At 43.7% G+C, this 20446-nt stretch overlaps 2 protein-coding genes across 8 annotated transcripts in view; both read right to left on the bottom strand.

The window, feature by feature from the left end:
* The window catches only part of LOC117731040 (histone deacetylase 7-like), a 50235-nt gene extending 38760 nt beyond the window's left edge, over nucleotides 1-11475 (bottom strand). For 4 of the 5 annotated variants that reach the window (XM_034533167.1, XM_034533166.1, XM_034533165.1 and 1 more), the window contains exon 1: nucleotides 552-918. The gene's annotated coding sequence lies outside the window, so the exon portion shown is untranslated. Of the gene's footprint in view, nucleotides 1-551; nucleotides 919-11311 lie in introns of those variants that run through there. The other variant, XM_034533170.1, reaches the window with a different exon arrangement.
* Nucleotides 11476-16625: 5150 nt separating this feature from the next.
* Nucleotides 16626-20446, bottom strand: part of LOC117730621 (vitamin D3 receptor B) — a 30530-nt gene continuing 26709 nt past the window's right edge. For all 3 annotated transcript variants that reach the window (XM_034532450.1, XM_034532451.1, XM_034532449.1), the window contains exons 7-9: nucleotides 19783-19934; nucleotides 18448-18564; nucleotides 16626-17983 (exon numbers count right to left, since the gene is read on the bottom strand). In XM_034532450.1, the coding sequence (XP_034388341.1) occupies nucleotides 17730-17983; nucleotides 18448-18564; nucleotides 19783-19934 (523 nt within the window). In that variant the 3' untranslated portion in view covers nucleotides 16626-17729. The remainder of the gene's footprint in view (nucleotides 17984-18447; nucleotides 18565-19782; nucleotides 19935-20446) is intronic.

The following is a 20446-nucleotide window of genomic DNA, read 5'->3' on the forward strand; positions in this document are numbered from 1 at the left end:
ACGGATGCACGCACAAGCCACATGTGTGTCCTTCAGTGCACTTTAAGGAACTCTCTCACGGAGGCAAACAAACTCCTTTCCAGCACATTCTCGCCCTCACACATCTTTCTGTGCGTTGCTCCTTCATTCTTTTGCACTTTAATGCTTTCCCCGGACACACTGCCTCTCCAGGGTGGGTGTGGGTCTGTTTCCAATTTTCTCCTCCTTCTCCCTTTTCCTGAGAAAAGGACGCTTCCAAAAGCAAACAAATAAAACCCCCAAAAGGAACGCCGCGGTTCGTTTGCATTCATCTGTGTTTGTTTCTAACCACGACGTGTTCCTTCTCGCACACGTTTTCACATCGTTCTGTTGCTCTGATGTCGATGCAGACGCTCCACCGAGTGCAGAACAATCGCGAGCTTCTCACGGCCGAAGCCAAGCGGACGTCTGAATGGATGAACCCAAGCAACCCTGCAGGTTAAACCCCCTCCACGGAGCACGATGGGTACAAGGTGGCCATGCTTTCCTGGTGAGTCATTGAAGAACACACATAGACACACAACATCACCTACCGGTGTTGGGTGCTGACATCCAGTGAGAGGTCCCTCCGTCAGTCTCCTTGAAGGGGGAGAAGATAGATCCTGCAGCCCGGCGGTGCTCAGCCAGAGAGAGTCACAGCCAACTGCTCGACACAACCCTCTGACTTCCTCTCTCCCTCTCTCTCTCCCTCTCTCTCTCTTTCTCTCTCTCTCTCTCTCTCCCTCTCTCTCTCTTTCTCTCTCTCTCTCGCTCTCTCCCTTAATCACTCGCCGCAAATTCTCTCTTTCAGAAAAGACACAGTTGCTCTGCCCTATCAGCCCTCTGAAAAAACTTTGTCTGTGCACCCGAAACTCCAGGGATGGAGGGTGTGTGTGTGTGTGTGTGTGTGTGTGTGTGTGTGTGTGTGTGTCGGAAAGAGAGAGGGAGAGAGACAGATTGTGCAGCCGCTCGTCTGACAGACAATAGCAGGAAGTGTCGCTTTAGGATGGACAAAGCACAGAAATAGGAAAGCGTTAAAAAGACGAAGCCTCGTTCCTGTAGTCGTACACACATCCCATAAATACTGTAAACATGTCATCTCACTCAACACTGAGGACTTGTCATCATCATTATTATTATTATTATTATTATATCTGGCGCCTCCCCTCGGGAGCGGAGGTCGGATGGATGAGTCAAACAAACACAGGACCAGAGTACAAGAGCTTTGATTTATCACCGTTATCATTTACACTTATATTTGATGTGTCGGATATGTGTTTAATAATTATATTTTCTTACTTTAATTTGATGTTATTTGTTGAGTGTTGTTTCAGCAGGAAAGATACATGTGACAACAGTAGTTACCCATCTTCTTTCCTGTACCTGTATATATATATATATATATATATATATATATATATATATAATATATAATATATATACTTAATAAACGCATGGCATTCAGTGTGTCTATATATGCATAAAGCTACAACATGTATTCACCCTTCCAACAGTAATAATGAACTTTGATGATTCCTGGTTGCATATTAATGTAAGTAACACCTTCATGATATAAATGCAGGTATTTTTTAAGGTGCAACGATTATACGTGCGGAGAAGACGAGTTACAGGTTTGACGAGCTCAAAAATAATCCTGTGTTCGCGACGTTCAGATGCATCGTTACATAAATCCTGTGAGGAGAATGGAGCGCATGTATTTAGTAGAAATGCATCCTCCATGTTTGTTTGTTTGCTTAAACATGACCATACGCTCTAGATTTGATCTTCACATAGTCATTTTTTGCTTTTTTGATTTGTTATTTGCGAAAAAAAACAACGATCAAAATCACGCATGTTTTATTCTGCCCTTATTGAATCAACTCATCTTTTATGTGACAACAAGTCAACAGACAACAAGCCAACAGACGCCACACGCTGTTCTGTGCATGTTGCAGACGTGCAGGTCAAAAGGTCGCCCGGCGCTCTGACCTCGGCCGTGTGCTCTGGCCCTCTGCTCGCAGCTATGGATTCTCTTCCTGCTCCACACGTAACTCCATCCTTTGGGGAAACACACTGAGCAAAAGGAAAGTCGTGTTCGGGGGGTCGTGACCCCTTTTCGTCCTCGTGGCGAGCGAGAGGAACTCTGGCCTCAAACAAACGTTCTCAAAACGTGGAGGATTCCGATGCGCACGTTTCATATCGGCAAACAACAACACATGGATGGCTGCAGGCGGACGCACGCCCGGGCGTATGCCAACAACAACACAGTATCTTTAAAGAACAGGAAGCGTTCAACGTTTTCAATCAGATATCCGAATTTCCACATCGCCGACGTGAGAGCGTCTGGGTATTAATATGCATAAAAGGAACAACCTGCGTTAGATGGACCCACTTTTCGAGCCCTGCGGACACAAATTCCTCCAAATCTGGTGTAATGGTTCTATATTTGGGCCGTCGCTCCTGCTCCACGGGGCGAACCGGTTCCTCTGGGAGACCGGAGAGGAAAAGGAGACCCACAGAAACGCTGATAAGAAGCATGTTGGGAGTCCTTGAGGAAGACAATGGGATTGGCATCATCTGGAAACGCGAGGAGCACGAAGGCCGTTTAAAGTTCCTGAAGATTAGCGTTAGGAGGAGGAGAGGGAGGAAGGGGGGGGGGGCGTCTTTATCTGCCGGACCAGGAGAAGGGGAACACACTGGAAACGTCTTATCAGCATGAGAATGAGCATCTTTTCAAACAGAGTTCTGTCGGCTTCATCTCCGGGCATCAGTGGAGATGTTTGGCTTTAACCTGATCTTCAGCAAGCGGAGATAAACATGAAACATGCTTTTCTCAACAACTCTTTGTTAGCTCCTGAATGTTTATCAAGTTCAAGCGAGCAGAACATTTTTTTATTTTTAATTGAGTTGTTTATTTGTGTCAGTCAACAAATAAAAAAAGAAAATAATCAGCCCAGTGGTCGTTCTTCTCTTAGTGTTTCCTGACTCTTCATATGAAGACATGTAAAAGCATATACACCTTTATTGTAAACAAAAAAAAACAGGCTTAGATTCCATAAACAGCCGGACACAAACAGGACTTTTGTCCTTATAATAGACTCCAGTGCTAATGTTCACTGTAATAAAGGAACAGTTAAACAATGGAGCTTAAAAGACGTATCGAGTCTTGGCTAACATACTAATGACTTGTTAGTATTTAGTTAGTCTTTCATGGGAATAAAAACAAACTTTCCCTTTAAATAAACAAGATTATGAATCATGGCAAAACATTTGTTGTTTGTTTTCTCGCTTTTTAAAATATCGACAACAACAAACTACAGATGCAATCTCACACTTCCCACAATGCCGTATGTTTGTTGAGCCGATTGCCCCGAGTGGCACGCCGACCCACCTCCCCACAGGAAGTGGGAGTTTTCCTGGAAGGTCACGGTTGTTCCCGCAGACCAAACACCGGCTAATTGCTTTGTTGTTTGTCGGTTTCTTTGCCTTTTGTTTTGCATTCCAGAGTATATTACCTGAGGCTGTGGCCAAAAAGATGTGGCCACAAGGAGGTGGAGGTGGGGGGGGGGGGGCAGCGGTTACACGGTGGATGCCGTGATTAGGCTGTGAAGGAGCCCCCGTCTCTCAGGCTAAAAATAGCCAGAGTAGGAAGGTGCTTATGGGACCGGGGGGGAGGACCAGAGGGGACCGGGCGAGTCGGGCCGCAGTAATTGGCAAGAGGCAAACAGCTGGGGGAGTGTGTGTGTGTGTGTGTGTGTGTGTGGACGGACGGACGGACGGACGGACGGACGGGGGGGGGGGGGGGGGGGGGGGGGGGGGACGGACGGACGGGGGGGGGGGGGTGGTCTCCATGCAGCTGTACTCTGTCTTTCAGGCTCTAGATCCTTGTTGCATTGCCTCTTTCCCTCTCACACACACACACACACACACACACACACACACACACACGGCAGGAAGCAGAGTAATGGGTCCCTGACAGCCAGAGCCCTAAAGAATGAAAGAATGTGCAACATGAGGCAAGGGAACAGCTGTATGGAAGGAGAGGGGGGGGGAGAGAGGTGTGTGTGTGTGAATTTAAATGTGTGGGGGGGTGAAGTTGGGAGTTACAGTATGTGGAGAGGGAGGACATTTCTGGAAGTGGAATCAACACATTTCTGGGTTTGTGTCGACCCCCAGAGCTTCCTGGCCGGGTCGGAGGGTCCGGCAGATGTTCTGCTCAGCTGCTGCAGAACCAGTCCGTCGGTGGGTGGATGCGCCTCACGTTAAGGGGGCTCTCTGTCATGAAACGGCCTTGGGAACCTGATGCGGAATGAACAAGACCAACGCAAAGGAGGACGAACTGCGTGTGTGTGTGTGCGTGTGTGTGCGTGTGTGTGTGTGTGTGTGTGTGTGCGTGTGTGTGTGGGAGCTAGTGGAAATAACATGAAGTCACCCTGGCAAAGAGGGTACCGGCCGTGAGGTTTTTGGCTCCGTGGTCCATCTTCATATGTCAAAGGGTGGAAACACGAGTTGATGCGAGTGTGTTTATTAGCTACACACTTATGCACATTAATTTACACCTCAACACTTTCATGAGCTGCTGGCCGCCTATTTGAGGGGACACCTGGCCAAGATATACATCTGTGTCTGTTTCACCCCTGGAAAGCATCTGCATGTGGTTTATTGTGCCACTCACATTCTTCACGAGACGAGATACATTTTTGTATCATAAAATTTAAATAAAACAGCACCGCAAAATCATGAGCCAGAAGACCCAACAGCACACACACTTAAACACTTTGTTCAGACAGTTCTTCACTCTTTGTGAAATCCCCTCCTCCTCGCATCTCACGTATCACGCTTGTGTGTGTGTGTGTGTGTGTGTGTGTGTGTGTGTGTGTGTGTATCAAGTCGTACACGATGCACCTGTGTGCTGGCGGAAATGCAACCCCCCCCCCCCCCTCCCCCCCACCACCACCACCACCACCACCACGAAAATGTGCACACACACACACACACACACATACACACGCACGCACACACACACACGCACACACACACACACACACACGCACACACACACACGCACGCACACACACACGCGCTGGCACCTGAACTGCCTCTAGCCTTGTAACACTTGACTTGTTGTTGTTGGAATTGAGTCACTTTACTTTCTTTTTTCATTTGCAAGTTGGGGAAATTAAATATTTTAAAATCAATGCCTTTATTAGGTGACCTAAAGGTTTATTTAGGAACCGGCTCAGGAAAATACATTACGAATATTGATTTTAATACTTTTTGCCAATAAAAGTAGACGTGTATCAGCTCGTCGTTGTCAAACCGGTGTGAAGAGAAAACAATACGACAGATATTTGAAGTTTAACATCTTAACATTCATGCTGCATGTGATAGTTTAGAGACTGGTGTACTGTATGTAGGCCGGCGTGACCACGAGGAGGTCGACAGGTGTCCCCCTGCCTCCAGCTGTCATCACAAACACCGGCTGTGGTCTTTACTGAGAAAAGGCCTCGCTGCGGAGGCGTGAACACACTGAGGTGCAATTACTTCATGCACAAGTTCAAACTGTGTGAGTACGTATGGATATGTATGTATGGCCCGTCAATGAGAAACGTGCTACACAACGTAATGAAGTGGATTCAACATCAACATCACATTAAACCTGCAGCATGCTCATCCCACAGATATACAACCATCATGAAAGAACCTGCAGACACACACACACACACACACACACACACACACACACACACAGCTGTGTCTCAGTTAAGCCGGAGTTGTTAAATGTTCAGGAAACCACAAACACATTCGACTCGAGTGCTACACGATGACATTTAAATTCGTATTCACACACCAACGAGCGTACACACACACACACACACACGCACACACACACACACACACTCGCACGCACACACATACACACACACACAATATGTGGCTACCTTTCTCCACTATGAGAGCGTGCTCACAATGACAATGCTAGCATGCTAATGTTTAAAAGCTAGCATAATGATTAGCAAGCTAACATTAGCTAATTATTTTAAACTGAGGTATTGGACAAACCTTTTTGACCTGATGATGGTCAGGAGACTTAATTCAATCAAAATGGGAAATACATATCTATATATATATATATCTATCTATATCTATATATCTATATCTATCTATATCTATATATATATCTATATATCTATATCCATTGACTAGATGGTACACACATTTGATCCGTGGTGGCGAAAGTAGAAAAAGTTACACGTTCACCAAAAGTCAGTAGCATTCATCCTCTGGGGACCATGAATGTGCAACTCTCCACTGCGGTCTATCCCATAATGACATGTCAGCCTGCACCAATGCTTCCTTAGAGCCATTCCCTTTGCAGCTCAACGTGTACACCACATATAAGCGATGTAAACACTCACCCACAATGCAATAGAATTCACCCGTATCCCGAGTAGTAGTTAGATTCCCCCAGTTCGTCTGTGTGATGGTCTCCAGTGGAGTAGCTCAGGCCTTGAATGCCTTGCTCAAAGGCACACGAGTAGGAGTTGGATGGAAGAAACGTTAGATTCATTCCTCTCAGATGGATTTACTGTCACGAGATCTGTCTGACTAACAATAGTACAAATAATATACATAGCTTTGAATATATACCTCAAATATATATGATTAATAAAGCCAGTAAAGAGTAACAAATAACCAATATAAGCATATAGTGTTCAGACAAATAGCTCAGACAAGAACCTGTTTGCTTTTGATGACAGTTTGTTTAACTTTTATTTTGAATATATATATATATATATATATATATATATATATATATATATATATATATATATATATTTATAAATGATAACTTTACATAATTGCAATATAAGTTCACAGAGGACACCGTAGAAATAAATCAGCACTTTTTCTAACTTCCCACTGAACTCAATGTGTAATGAAATCAGGGCTGTTATCGGATCCACATGACTGAAGTGGTTAGAAAGTATGTGTGTGTGTGTGTGATAATAATAAAGCATACGTGTGTTCCCTCGTTGTAATAAATCATGCGTGTGTTCCCTCGTTGTAATAAAGCATGCATGTGTTTTCTCGTTGTAATAAAGCATGCATGTGTTCCCTCGTTGTAATAAAACATGTGTGTGTTCCCTCGTTGTAATAAAGCATGCGTGTGTTCTCTCGTTGTAATAAAGCATGCGTGTGTTCCCTCGTTGTAATAAATCATGCGTGTGTTCCCTCGTAATAAAGCATGCGTGTGTTCCCTCGTTGTAATAAATCATGCGTGTGTTCCCTCGTTGTAATAAAGCATGCGCGTGTTCCCTAGTTGTAATAAATCATGCGTGTGTTCCCTCGTTGTAATAAAGCATGCGTGTGTTCCCTCGTAATAAAGCATGCGTGTGTTCCCTCGTTGTAATAAACCATGCGTGTGTTCCCTTGTTGTAATAAATAATGCGTGTGTTCCCTCGTTGTAATAAAGCATGCGTGTGTTCCCTCGTTGTAATAAAGCATGCGTGTGTTCCCTCGTTGTAATAAAGCATGCGTGTGTTCCCTCGTTGTAATAAAGCATGTGTGTGTTCCCTCGTAATAAAGCATGCGTGTGTTCCCTCGTTGTAATAAATCATGCGTGCGTTCCCTCGTTGTAATAAAGCATGCGTGTGTTCCCTCGTTGTAATAAAGCATGTGTGTGTTCCCTCGTAATAAAGCATGCGTGTGTTCCCTCGTTGTAATAAATCATGCGTGCGTTCCCTCGTTGTAATAAAGCATGCGTGTGTTCCCTCGTTGTAATAAAGCATGCGTGTGTTCCCTAGTTGTAATAAAGCATGCGTGTGTTCCCTTGTTGTAATAAAGCATGCGTGTGTTCCCTCGTTGTAATAAATCATGCGTGTGTTCCCTCGTTGTAATAAAGCATGCGTGTGTTCCCTCGTTGTAATAAAGCATGCGTGTGTTCCCTCGTTGTAATAAAGCATGTGTGTGTTCCCTCGTAATAAAGCATGCGTGTGTTCCCTCGTTGTAATAAATCATGCGTGCGTTCCCTCGTTGTAATAAAGCATGCGTGTGTTCCCTCGTTGTAATAAAGCATGCGTGTGTTCCCTCGTTGTAATAAATCATGCGTGTGTTCCCTCGTTGTAATAAAGCATGTGTGTGTTCCCTAGTTGTAATAAAGCATGCGTGTGTTCCCTCGTTGTAATAAAGCATGTGTGTGTTCCCTCGTAATAAAGCATGTGTGTGTTCCCTCGTTGTAATAAAGCATGCGTGTGTTCCCTCGTTGTAATAAAGCATGCGTGTGTTCCCTCGTTGTAATAAATCATGCGTGTGTTCCCTCGTTGTAATAAATCATGCGTGTGTTCCCTCGTTGTAATAAATCATGCGTGTGTTCCCTCGTTGTAATAAAGCATGCGTGTGTTCCCTTGTTGTAATAAAGCATGCGTGTGTTCCCTCGTTGTAATAAATCATGCGTGTGTTCCCTCGTTGTAATAAAGCATGTGTGTGTTCCCTTGTTGTAATAAAGCATACATGTGTTCCCTCGTAATAAAGCATGTGTGTGTTCCCTCGTTGTAATAAAGCATGCGTGTGTTCCCTCGTTGTAATAAAGCATGTGTGTGTTCCCTCGTAATAAAGCATGCGTGTGTTCCCTCGTTGTAATAAATCATGCGTGTGTTCCCTTGTTGTAATAAAGCATGCGTGTGTTCCCTCGTTGTAATAAAGCATGCGTGTGTTCCCTCGTTGTAATAAAGCATGTGTGTGTTCCCTAGTTGTAATAAAGCATGCGTGTGTTCCCTCGTTGTAATAAAGCATGCGTGTGTTCCCTCGTTGTAATAAAGCATGCGTGTGTTCCCTCGTTGTAATAAAGCATGTGTGTGTTCCCTCGTAATAAAGCATGTGTGTGTTCCCTAGTTGTAATAAAGCATGCGTGTGTTCCCTCGTTGTAATAAAGCATGTGTGTGTTCCCTCGTAATAAAGCATGTGTGTGTTCCCTCGTTGTAATAAAGCATGCGTGTGTTCCCTCGTTGTAATAAATCATGCGTGTGTTCCCTCGTTGTAATAAAGCATGCGTGTGTTCCCTCGTTGTAATAAATCATGCGTGTGTTCCCTCGTTGTAATAAAGCATGCGTGTGTTCCCTCGTTGTAATAAATCATGCGTGTGTTCCCTCGTTGTAATAAAGCATGCGTGTGTTCCCTCGTTGTAATAAAGCATGCGTGTGTTCCCTCGTTGTAATAAAGCATGTGTGTGTTCCCTAGTTGTAATAAAGCATGCGTGTGTTCCCTCGTTGTAATAAAGCATGCGTGTGTTCCCTCGTTGTAATAAAGCATGCGTGTGTTCCCTCGTTGTAATAAATCATGCGTGTGTTCCCTCGTTGTAATAAAGCATGCGTGTGTTCCCTTGTTGTAATAAAGCATGCGTGTGTTCCCTCGTTGTAATAAATCATGCGTGTGTTCCCTCGTTGTAATAAAGCATGTGTGTGTTCCCTTGTTGTAATAAAGCATACATGTGTTCCCTCGTAATAAAGCATGTGTGTGTTCCCTCGTTGTAATAAAGCATGCGTGTGTTCCCTCGTTGTAATAAAGCATGTGTGTGTTCCCTCGTAATAAAGCATGCGTGTGTTCCCTCGTTGTAATAAATCATGCGTGTGTTCCCTCGTTGTAATAAAGCATGTGTGTGTTCCCTAGTTGTAATAAAGCATGCGTGTGTTCCCTCGTTGTAATAAAGCATGCGTGTGTTCCCTCGTTGTAATAAGGCATGCGTGTGTTCCCTCGTTGTAATAAAGCATGTGTGTGTTCCCTCGTAATAAAGCATGTGTGTGTTCCCTAGTTGTAATAAAGCATGCGTGTGTTCCCTCGTTGTAATAAAGCATGCGTGTGTTCCCTCGTTGTAATAAAGCATGCGTGTGTTCCCTCGTTGTAATAAAGCATGCGTGTGTTCCCTCTGTGTGAGTCTGTCTCCGTTAACAGTGAAGGAGAGACTCACACCTCGGGACCTCTCACCATCTCATGAAAGCGTTTATTGATGTTCTGCATGTATTTTCTCTCCGTCTCCACCTTCAGAGAAAAAGAATGTTATTCTGCCCCATGCAGAGGCCGGAGAGTGGAGAAACATCCACGTGCACATGCACATGCACGTTCCTCACATTCTGAACCCAAACCACATGGTGGCTTGAACCACAGCGATATTCGGATTACATGAAGGACGTCCAACATCCAGTCGAGATAAGTGGGCACAGAATCAATAGGAGACACACACACACGCACACACACACGCACACATACGCACACAGACATTCAATGCATAGCATGAGCTTCACATTACTGATCTTTTGCTTTGTCTTCTCTTCGTGACTGACTGTTTAGTTTGAAATAAAACTCTCTCTCTCCGTGTGTGTGTGTGTGTGTGTGTCTGTCTCACACACAGACGCACACGAGATACGCACACAGAAAAACAACACGCCCTTGTTATTACTGGAAAGTCACAACTGACGTCCCCCTGCAGGCTGAACGCTCACAAATACCAGTTATTATTATGCCAGGGGCATTCTCAGTAAAACATACAGTTATATTTCAAACAAGTACTGTGTGTACTCAAGGAACATGTTGAGTTACATGTACATACTTGAGTATTTCCATTTTACGATACTTTATACTTCTCAAATTATTTACTTTTTACTCCACTGCTTTACTTTGCAGATTTACGTTATTCATAACAAATATAAATCAACGACTAAACAATGTAATATTATCATAGGTTAAGCTAACCAGCAGCATATAAAGTAATTAAAAAGTGCTCCACATTGACCAGCTGCAACATTAAAACAGTGTAAATATATGAATGCATTAGTAATTATAATCCAATAACATATATATATATATATATATATATATATATATACAATTCCGAGATGAACCCATTCTGAATAATGAGTACTTTTACTTCAGTGCTTTTGATGCCGATCCGTTTGTACTTCTACAAGATGTTGACTGCATGACTTTTACTTGTAACAAAGTATTTTTACTGCTTTTACTCATCGAGATGTACAGGAAGTACTTCTTCCAGCACGCTCCATCATGTGCAGCGCGTGGAGCTGCACATGATGGAGCACATGGCCCCCACAGACAGAAATACATGCATTCGAGGACCCCCTTGCAGTGTGTGTGTGTGTGTGTGTGTACGCGTCTTTATCTCGCCGCCTCACCCGAAACCATAACCAACTGTTAGGGCTCCGTTTTACAGAGAAAGGAGGTTTGTCACAGAAATTGTACTTCAGAGAAAAATTGACCGCCGTGAAGATGATAACATTTTACAATCTGGAATAAGACGGACCTGGAAATGGAACCGACGTTCTGTCAGCGCGTCCCCTCTTTGGTCCTGTTGGTCCTGTGGCCCGTTGTTTGAAGGGCGTTCCCTCAGCATCTGAATGCTCTGAAGAACACGTGGAGATGTTGAACGAATGTCCGGTTTTACAACTCGCCGTACGAGTCAAGCTGTGCACGTGTGGTTGGGCTCATGAAGAGGGAATCATTTGATTTGAAATGCAGCATGACATGCTGTAGCTCCGTCACTTCGAGCTAAACACTCGACAAAGTCACGACAGTTTGCTGTGCTGGCTCCTCATTGGTGGAACGAGCTCCCCATTGACATCAGGACAGCAGAAAGTCTCTACAAACTAAAAACACATCTTTTTCGACTATTCCTTGAATAAGGAAGGTAGCGCCGTAGTAGCACTTTAGTAGCACTTAAATGTCTCTTACTGATAGTACTCTGTAGTTTAACTTTATTGAAGAAATTGTACTTGCTCGATTCTTGTTGTTCAGAGTTTGGACTCATGGTTTAATGCACTTATTGTAAGTCGCTTTGGATAAAAGCGTCAGCTAAATGACATGTGATGTAAAACATGAATGCAATGTGGCGTGTGCTCCTCAATACAACGAGTTGCAATGTGCACGTCCTAAACCCGGCCCTTTGCACACCTGAAGGATGCACGAGGCGGCTGCTTCTCAGATATGCGTATTAATGCAGAGCCAAAAGTACAAGTACACGATGTACAGTTTCAAAGCAGAACGCCCTCACCTAAGGGATCCAGTCCCTCTTTTCCCTCGTCTGACCTCCAACGGCTCAGCAGAGCGCACGACGCCCCTTATCAGCAGGAGAAAGGAGTGCCTCTGGCCCGCAGCACCACTGACAACTAACTGTCGCGCGAGGACGACTGGATCTCTCTGATAACCTTTTATTTGTCGCTCCTGCACGACGCCTGCTCGTGCAATCTCGCTCCGTGCACGACCGTGAGAGCTCCGAGGTGAGCTCAAATCTCTTCCGACATATTGCACACGTGTCAGTTATGTCTTCCCGTAACAAGCCATAACTGACTCTGTGCGTGTCATTGCAGACTCAGCAGCGCTCTGCGGTGAGCCGGTCCAGGACGACCCTCAACGATCATAACTGCTTCTGGTTATCGTTAGTGTTGAATCAGAGAGGTCATTGGGTCAATGGGGGCACAAGCAGTCTATGGGAGACAGCGCCCTCTGGTGGTGAGCATGAGAATAGTTATAGTTTATGTGTCCAGAAAGAGAAAAGGAAACAAATATATAATACAACTATGACCTGTCGGCCGACCATAACCTGACACAGCGTGAGATGTATTATGATGTTTAGATGTGAAGATTATTTAATGATGAACTCAATGTACTGCAAATAACTTACAAAATACCCCCAGTCATATCTGTTGAAATACCTTTGAAGGGACATTACAACCCACAACATGTAGAGTTCACAAAGGTATAACCCACAGTTATTTATGGATTAAAAGGACTTGATATGATTCACAAGTTAACAGATTAATCCTCATGCAGGTGTTGCTCCCTCATCCTCATGCAGGTGTTGCTCCCTCATTCAGGATATTAACACATTAAAGTAGCTCAAGCATGTTGAACAGAACTATTTATTTTGGTAAGAATTAAGTTCTACGACGTCTTGGATCGTGTTGCTCTGAATGCGCTTTCTAAAGAGCTGAATAAGCAGAATCTGATCAACAATGTTCATAACATGCATGAAACTGATATACTTTCATTTATTAGCAGTACATCTTTAATATATTCCCAAACAAAATCACACAGAAGGCCACTGCTATGTACAACTGTTTATTTTTGATTTGCAAAACATCCGACAAAAATAACATTACATAAACACCAATTTATAATAGAAAAAAAGAAGATCTTTGAAAAAAACCAAAAAAAAACAAGAGAAAAGATAAAATTGCATTTACAATAGAATTTAGGTGACTTTTGATAATTGGAGCCATTTCACGCTCACGGCGAGCAGATTCAGATCAACATCATATTAAGTGCTTTTTGTTGGTTCAGGCATTTTAAATTTAAAAGTGTCATGATTTGGGTTCACAATAAAAAAAAAGGGTGCGAATTAAATGCCAAATTCTAATTTATTCATATATAAAAATCAACACACTAAAGTACTAAGAGGGCCAATCTCACACTCGGGCAACCTTCACGTTCAAATGACGCGAGCGTCGTCATATTAGGGTCTTAATATGGCACACAGCTCAGGGTAGATGTGACCGCGGCGACATTGTTCCTCAGTATTCACCGATCAATAAAGAGTTTCTTATTCATTCAGTGTTTACCTGAAGCAGTTTGACAAGAATACAAAATAAACTGGGTTTAAATTCACTAAAGTGAGTAGTTTCTCCGTTATTAGGACACTATGATCTAAAAATAAAAGGGACTTGTTTTTCCCAAAGAGCATCACTAAGTTGTGCGTTTTTAGAAGACGTGGAGGCCGACATTATGGACGAGGACCGCGTGACGTGGACTCACAATAACGCACAACTTGGTGATGCTGCAGATAAAAGCAGCATTGCATGGATATTGAGGGTTCCCTTTGTTAGACCAGGGAATGGTGAAGGTGCGGGAGCAGACTAGGACAGGAGGAGAGGGTTTGGGGGGAAAGGGAAGGGCCGATAAGAGGGACCAGATGGTGTACTACAGAGCTGAGACCAGGCCAACAGCGCCCCCTACAGCCACAAAGGAGTCCTCTCCAGAACCACGAAGGTACAGTCGATATCAGCAGCATGGCAATGGGATTAATTGCATCTGTTGCTAAAAAAATTAAATAATTACCAAGCTATCCAAAAAAGAACAAGTTGCAGAGAAGGATGTCTTTTTTTTTGGAGTAAATACACCCTCACCCAGCGCAGGCACTATATTAAAAACACTCCCGGTATTTTGTGCGTAAAAAAAGAAAAGAGGCAATGCTAAGTCTGAGAAGAAAGAACTGTACAAAAAAACAAAAAAAACTATGACTTCATTAGCTGGACTCTCCCAAATCTGTGAGATATCTCTGAGGTAATCATTGAAGTATGACTCATTAGACAGCAATAAATACCAACATGAATACAAATATTACAAAAGTAAAAACAGGCAAATGCTTAATGCTAAAGCAAAATCTGAGCTAAAAGAGGTAGGTTTTAGGTAGATTATGGTGTACATCCATCGTGAACACTCTTGTAAGAGCTAAATTAAGTCGATTCCATTACAATCCCTGTCTGAATGGGAAGAACAAACAACAACAACAACAAAAGACTCAAGGCCTTCGTGTGGGAGACAGACAACCGTTTTCAATGAGTTATGTTTTCACAGACAGGATTTGTAATGGGAATAGTTTAAAAAAAAAAAAACTTAAAAAGAATGTCTACTAATATAATAAACCGTAAAGCTTGCTGGTGATCGTGTACCATGAGTTGTGTATTGCCGGCCGTGTTACCGTGTCACGTTGCCAATCGGGAGGAAATCTCCCCAAAACACGGGCGGTAGATTTCCATTGACGGGTGGATTTCCAGTTAAAAGCGTACGGATTCTGAGCCGGATGCTCCATATTTACATGCAACTGTATTTGAGCCCCGAGTACTGACTGAAATCTACAATATAGATATGCATCCATCTATAAGACCCCCCCCTGACCCCGTTCTGTGGAGGGAACTCTCCCCGTGGCACTTACAATGTTCATCTCGTCTCCCGCTGTGTCAACACCTCCATCTGAACAACAATATAGGATCAAAAGCTCCTCGTGGACCAGTTCTGCATCCGCAGAGAACCCTCCACACGGAGACCTCTTCAAAAACACCCCCGGTCAGTCTACATCGCATCCAGAACTCCTCACGGTTCAATCACAACGGGGAGGGGGGAGGGGGGGGGGGGGGGGGGGCGCATATGGAATTATACATCCTCATGATTATGTCAATATGCAAACATCTAAAAAAACAAAACAACCTCTCCTCGTCTCTCTGAGGAGGAGGAGGGGCTTGAAACAACTTCTCTCAGAGCTCCACAACAAACACACATGCGCTCTCCCTCCGTCGTCCTCTAAGACCACCGAGTGACCTTCGTCTCGGGTTTTACACACACACACACACACACACACACACACACACACACACACACACACACACACACACACACACACACACACACACACACACACACACACACACACACACACACACACACACACACACACACACACACACTTCTGGCCAATCACAGGAGGTCTCCTGTCATCGCTGCAAATGACTTCTTTTATGCAGAGATGCGTTCGTAAAATCATCTGAACTTAATTTGACAAAACACGTGTCTGGATATATGTACATAAAAAGAAATAAAACATCACGTCGTTTGAGCGTAATCACACATGCAGCAAGCCGTACATTACTGCCCCCCCCCCCCCCAAGCGCTTAAATTCTCCTGGCAGTTTGGTTTATGAGCCGTCAGCCGAAGCCTGAGCCAAAGATGACTGACAGCAGAGAAGGCATCTGAGCTCCCATCACACACAAGCTTATGTTCCTCGAGCCGCGGAGGAGTATGAGTTTAGAAGGTTATATAATGAGGACATCCAAGGCTCTGCGCCGTCATGTATCGGATGTATAACTAGCTTAATTATCTATATGGCTTATATTAGAGAGCAGCGTGGTGTGTGCGTAGCTCGTCCTCTGTCGGGAAGAAATTAACCAAAAGCATCAACCCACCACGAAACCAATAATAATTCGACTGAGTCGAATACACAAGCGATCCCGGTTGAAGCCATTTCTAACCCATTCTTAAAAAAAAATTAAAAAAGCAAGATCAAAGTTGAATAGTGTCTCAGAACATAGTGACAAGAGAGCAAAAACAGAAAAAAAAGGGTCAATATTGTATTTGCATATATTTTTTTTTTTTTGAAAAAAGAAAAAATTTGCCTCGAGAAATATCTATGTAGCCTTATGTACAGTGGCAGACATGTTATTGATACACCTGGTATTTACACAATGCGGCCACTAGAGGGCTGCGCAGCACACGTCACCACACAGGAGGGCCTGGGGGGGGGGGGGCCCTCCGCACAACCAGGGGTGGGGGGCCCTCCGACATTCTAGAAAATCCACTTCCGCGTCAGAAACAAAAGGGGGTTTGATAACTGAAAAGGAAAAACAATTCATGGAATTGTTTTTTTTTTGTTTTTTTTGAAAGGGTTGAAACGACGTATAAAACAAGAAGAAACATAATAAAAAGCAATAAAAACAGCAATTGCAATTACATCAGTATATATATATATATATATATATATATATATATATATATATATATATATATATATTATGGTATGCAGCTATATATAATATATAATTACAAGACAGGCCCCTTGCTTTGGCCTCGGGTTACTATTCCAGTTAGAATTTGGCATCTTAGCCCTTTAAAAGTGTGATAACATACTGTAGATACGGTGCATATCAATATGTGGGGTTGAGTAAAAGGGTCTGATAACAGTGCTTAAGATACATGTGCTAGTAATTAAATATAAGTAAACAAAAAGGACTAATGAAGAAAAAAAAAACAATTTAAAAAAGAGAGCAACAAGCCACAACGCAGGCTTGGTTTGATTGACAGTTAGCGGTGTAAAAAAAGGTAGCTAACGCATTTAGTGGCTAATTGTCACCTCAAAACCAGCCCCCCCCCCCCCCACAGACTCTGTTCTGTCCTTTCCGCGCGTGAAGCCCTGTGTTGGTGAAGAACAGGCCGTGAAGCAGCAAAGGTTATTTTTAGGTACTGGAAGCTTTGTTTTTGAGAGGAGTAGCGGACCGTACGTTTGGCGAACAGGTAGACGGCGTGCGTTTGAGTCGTACGCACTGCTGCTTGGTGAGAGGCGACTAACAGAATAAAAAGGTCTGGAGTGACTCGTGTGCGCTGCTGCGCCGATGAAGTCATCCGTATTGAGTCTAAGTTGTTGTGTGTAAAAGTTACTGTTCCACATGGTGTAAAACAAAGAGGTAGCTCCACTGAATAACTGAGTATGTTGATGTGTTCAAGCAGCAGGTTGTTGATTTAGATACAGACAGAAACACTGTAGGCAGAAGTTGTAGAAATGTTGGTTTGTTTGTATGTATGCATATGTGTGTGTGTGTGCATGCATGTAGTGTAATTTGTATTATATGAACTTTTCTTATTTACTACGTCTCTCAGCATCTGCTCGCTCTCCGTACAACCGTGGTCTTTATGCCAAGATAGACTTCTTTCGACAAGACACACATCCAACCACACACCTAACTAACACACACACACACACACACACACACACACACACACAGCACTTTCTCTCTTCCACCACCTCCACTCGGTCCATCCAGCACATCCTCAGCTCCCTGCCTCCATCTTTACCCCCCTTCCCCCTCCGGGGCGCCTCGTCTCCAGCTTGAGAGGTTCTAAGAGACTTCGCTCCCGAACACCTCCAGCACCAGCGGGGTGAGCTGCATGCTGTGCTCCGGCTGGAAGGAGAGCGAGCGGTACTGTTTGGAGTGCTCCTCGTTGAGGCTGCGCAGGTCGGCCAGCTTCTGGATCATCTTGGCGTAGAGCAGCCGTCCCGCCGGGTGGTGCAGCTGGATGTAGGCCTGCAGGGTCTCGGACAGCTGGTCTTGGAGGGCTTCGATGCGGGCGTGGTCCTGCACACCTGGGCGGTCTGCAGGGAGGAGGGAGAGTGTGTTTGTTACACAAGCTGAATGAACTGTTAAAAATGAGGATTGAATCAAATTAAAGAATTGGATGGAATAATATTCATTTATTAAATCCCAATTTTCAATTGAAAATCAACATTAAATTGCATGTTCTCTGCTGTTCCGGTCAGACGGCTCGCTAATTATAGATCGGGGGGGGCATCTGATGAATAATGAGGTGACACACACACACACACACACACACACACACACACACACACACACGCTTGCATAACTATACATGTATAATAAATGCACTGCTTCCTTTACAAATGCACACGAATGCGTGTTCCAATCGGAGTAGCTTAGCCCTGCAACTCAATGGGAATTATGTAAATAAAACATTACAGTGGATCTTTTGCTATAAGAGCTATAATGAATATATTCTCCAGACACTCCCTCGAGGCCCCGTGCCGCCGCCACACGGTACCTGGAGACAGCAGGCAGATGGCCATCAGCAGCACGTGCTCCTCCTCCTGCAGGTTGAGCTTCTTCAAGCCCACCTGGAACTTCACCAGCGGCTCCAGCAGCTCCAGAGAGTGGCCGGCTGCAGAGGAGGCGACACAGTCAGTTCAGTATGGGGATTGTTTAAAGAAGACTAATAAATGAGAAGCCATACGAGGAAGATTAAAAGAAGTCATTGATTGAGCTTCAATGCTTTGTGAGCGCGGTCTACGTTGTGGTGGGGGTGGAGGGGTGGGGGTGGAGGGGGGGTGTTAGCGCCTCGTTATTCCTTACGTTTTCTTTTGTTTTGGTTAATAAAATATTAAAAAGGATAACTTTGGTATCTTTCAACCTGGATCCTATTTTGTATTAAGAGTTGCAATAATGTGCTCGTTGTTTTTGCATTTCTATGATGGAAAAGGAAAACGCATTTTAAAGATTTGTTGCTTTTTTTTTACGTCGAGTGTGAAAACGTTTTTTTTTTTCCTGGAATTTTTTTTTTTTACTAAAAAACAGAACAGATTGAAAAGTATTACTTTAAATCGAGATATGTGTGTATATATATATTATATAATAATTATTATTATTATAAGAGTAGTCGGAAGCGATATCATCAGAAACGAACAAGTAATGGAGATATCCAAATCAACATGAACAAACGTTAATGTTTAAATTAAATATTATTGTATTGCATTGTCATTTTTGATTATTGTAATGGACACTTTTATAAAATGAGCAATGTGAATGAATGAGATCGAGCTAGGCTAACAAAACGTGATGTTTGTCTGTTGCTTAGCAACAGCCACACACACAGGGACTATTTTCTCTCGGCTACTGAAATGCGAAACACAATGTTTTGGTGCAACTATTTTGTGCTGAAAGGCAGCTTACTATTTACTCAATATTCATAATGTCGCAGGCAACCGTATTATATTATTAAAGCAATAAGGTCCTGGAGTACGGTATCGTCACTAAGCTCAAGGGTTTGGCCTAACAACACCCTTGATTGTGTACTATTGATGAGAAAACACATCTGAATTCCAGTCATGTAAATCATTTCGTGGTATTTTGGGCTGCTGGTGCAGACAGTGGATGTGTTGTGTGGTCCGCAGGTCGGCCCCCTTAGAGAGGAGGTTTTGAAAGCCGGGCCCACCGGAGCCTCGGAGCACATGCAGGACTGTGCGGCCTTAAAAGTGCACCGACGTGCTCCCTTCAAGCCCTCAGCAGGAGCGTCCCCTTGTAACACGGACGTCTCTTTCCTCTTCAGGGCACGAGAGTCGACGAGCATGCCTTCAAAACAACAGCTCGTCTTCGCACTGACCTTTGGTGACGTCGCTGACCTGGTATTTAAAGTCCGGCCCCCCACAGCTCCAGGACATGTCTTCCAGGTTGAAGCTCTGATTTGAGCGGAGCATGATCACCTCAATGGCGCTGGACTTGAGCAGAGCGATCTGGTCCTCTGCAGTCAGCTCCCTGCAGGCACGGAGATCACTTCCTGTTAGGGAGCCACTGATTGTGCAATGTTGCGCAATATTACACAAACGGTCCTCGAATGACCAGAATCATGCCGAGCTGCTCGCGACCCGGTAAACAAGATTCAAACCAGGAGTGTGAATCAATGTCTCCTGATTGCATTTGGATTCTGTTTTTTTCTTTCAAAAAGATTCCCAGTTCAAAATTGATCCTCAATAAAAATCTAAAAAATGTCAGAAAGTGGAGGTTTTTAATCAATCTTCAGATTATAATTTTAAAAAAAATGTTGAAGACTTTTTTACAAAACGTTATGCGAGAGGAGCTCAAACAAAACAAAGATGTCAACACAAAAGGTGATTCATTTAGTGGAAGAACACCAAAACCATCATTTAAAAAAACTAAAAGAAAAGGCAATTTAGAAGTTGTGAATCGATTCAGAAACAAATGAGATAATGAAATATATTTAAGTAGTGAACTAGACATGAGCTAAAACCTGCAGGTCCTCAGGGACT

The sequence above is a fragment of the Cyclopterus lumpus genome, chromosome 5 (genome assembly GCF_009769545.1).
Source record: "Cyclopterus lumpus isolate fCycLum1 chromosome 5, fCycLum1.pri, whole genome shotgun sequence".
NCBI lineage: Eukaryota > Metazoa > Chordata > Actinopteri > Perciformes > Cyclopteridae > Cyclopterus > Cyclopterus lumpus.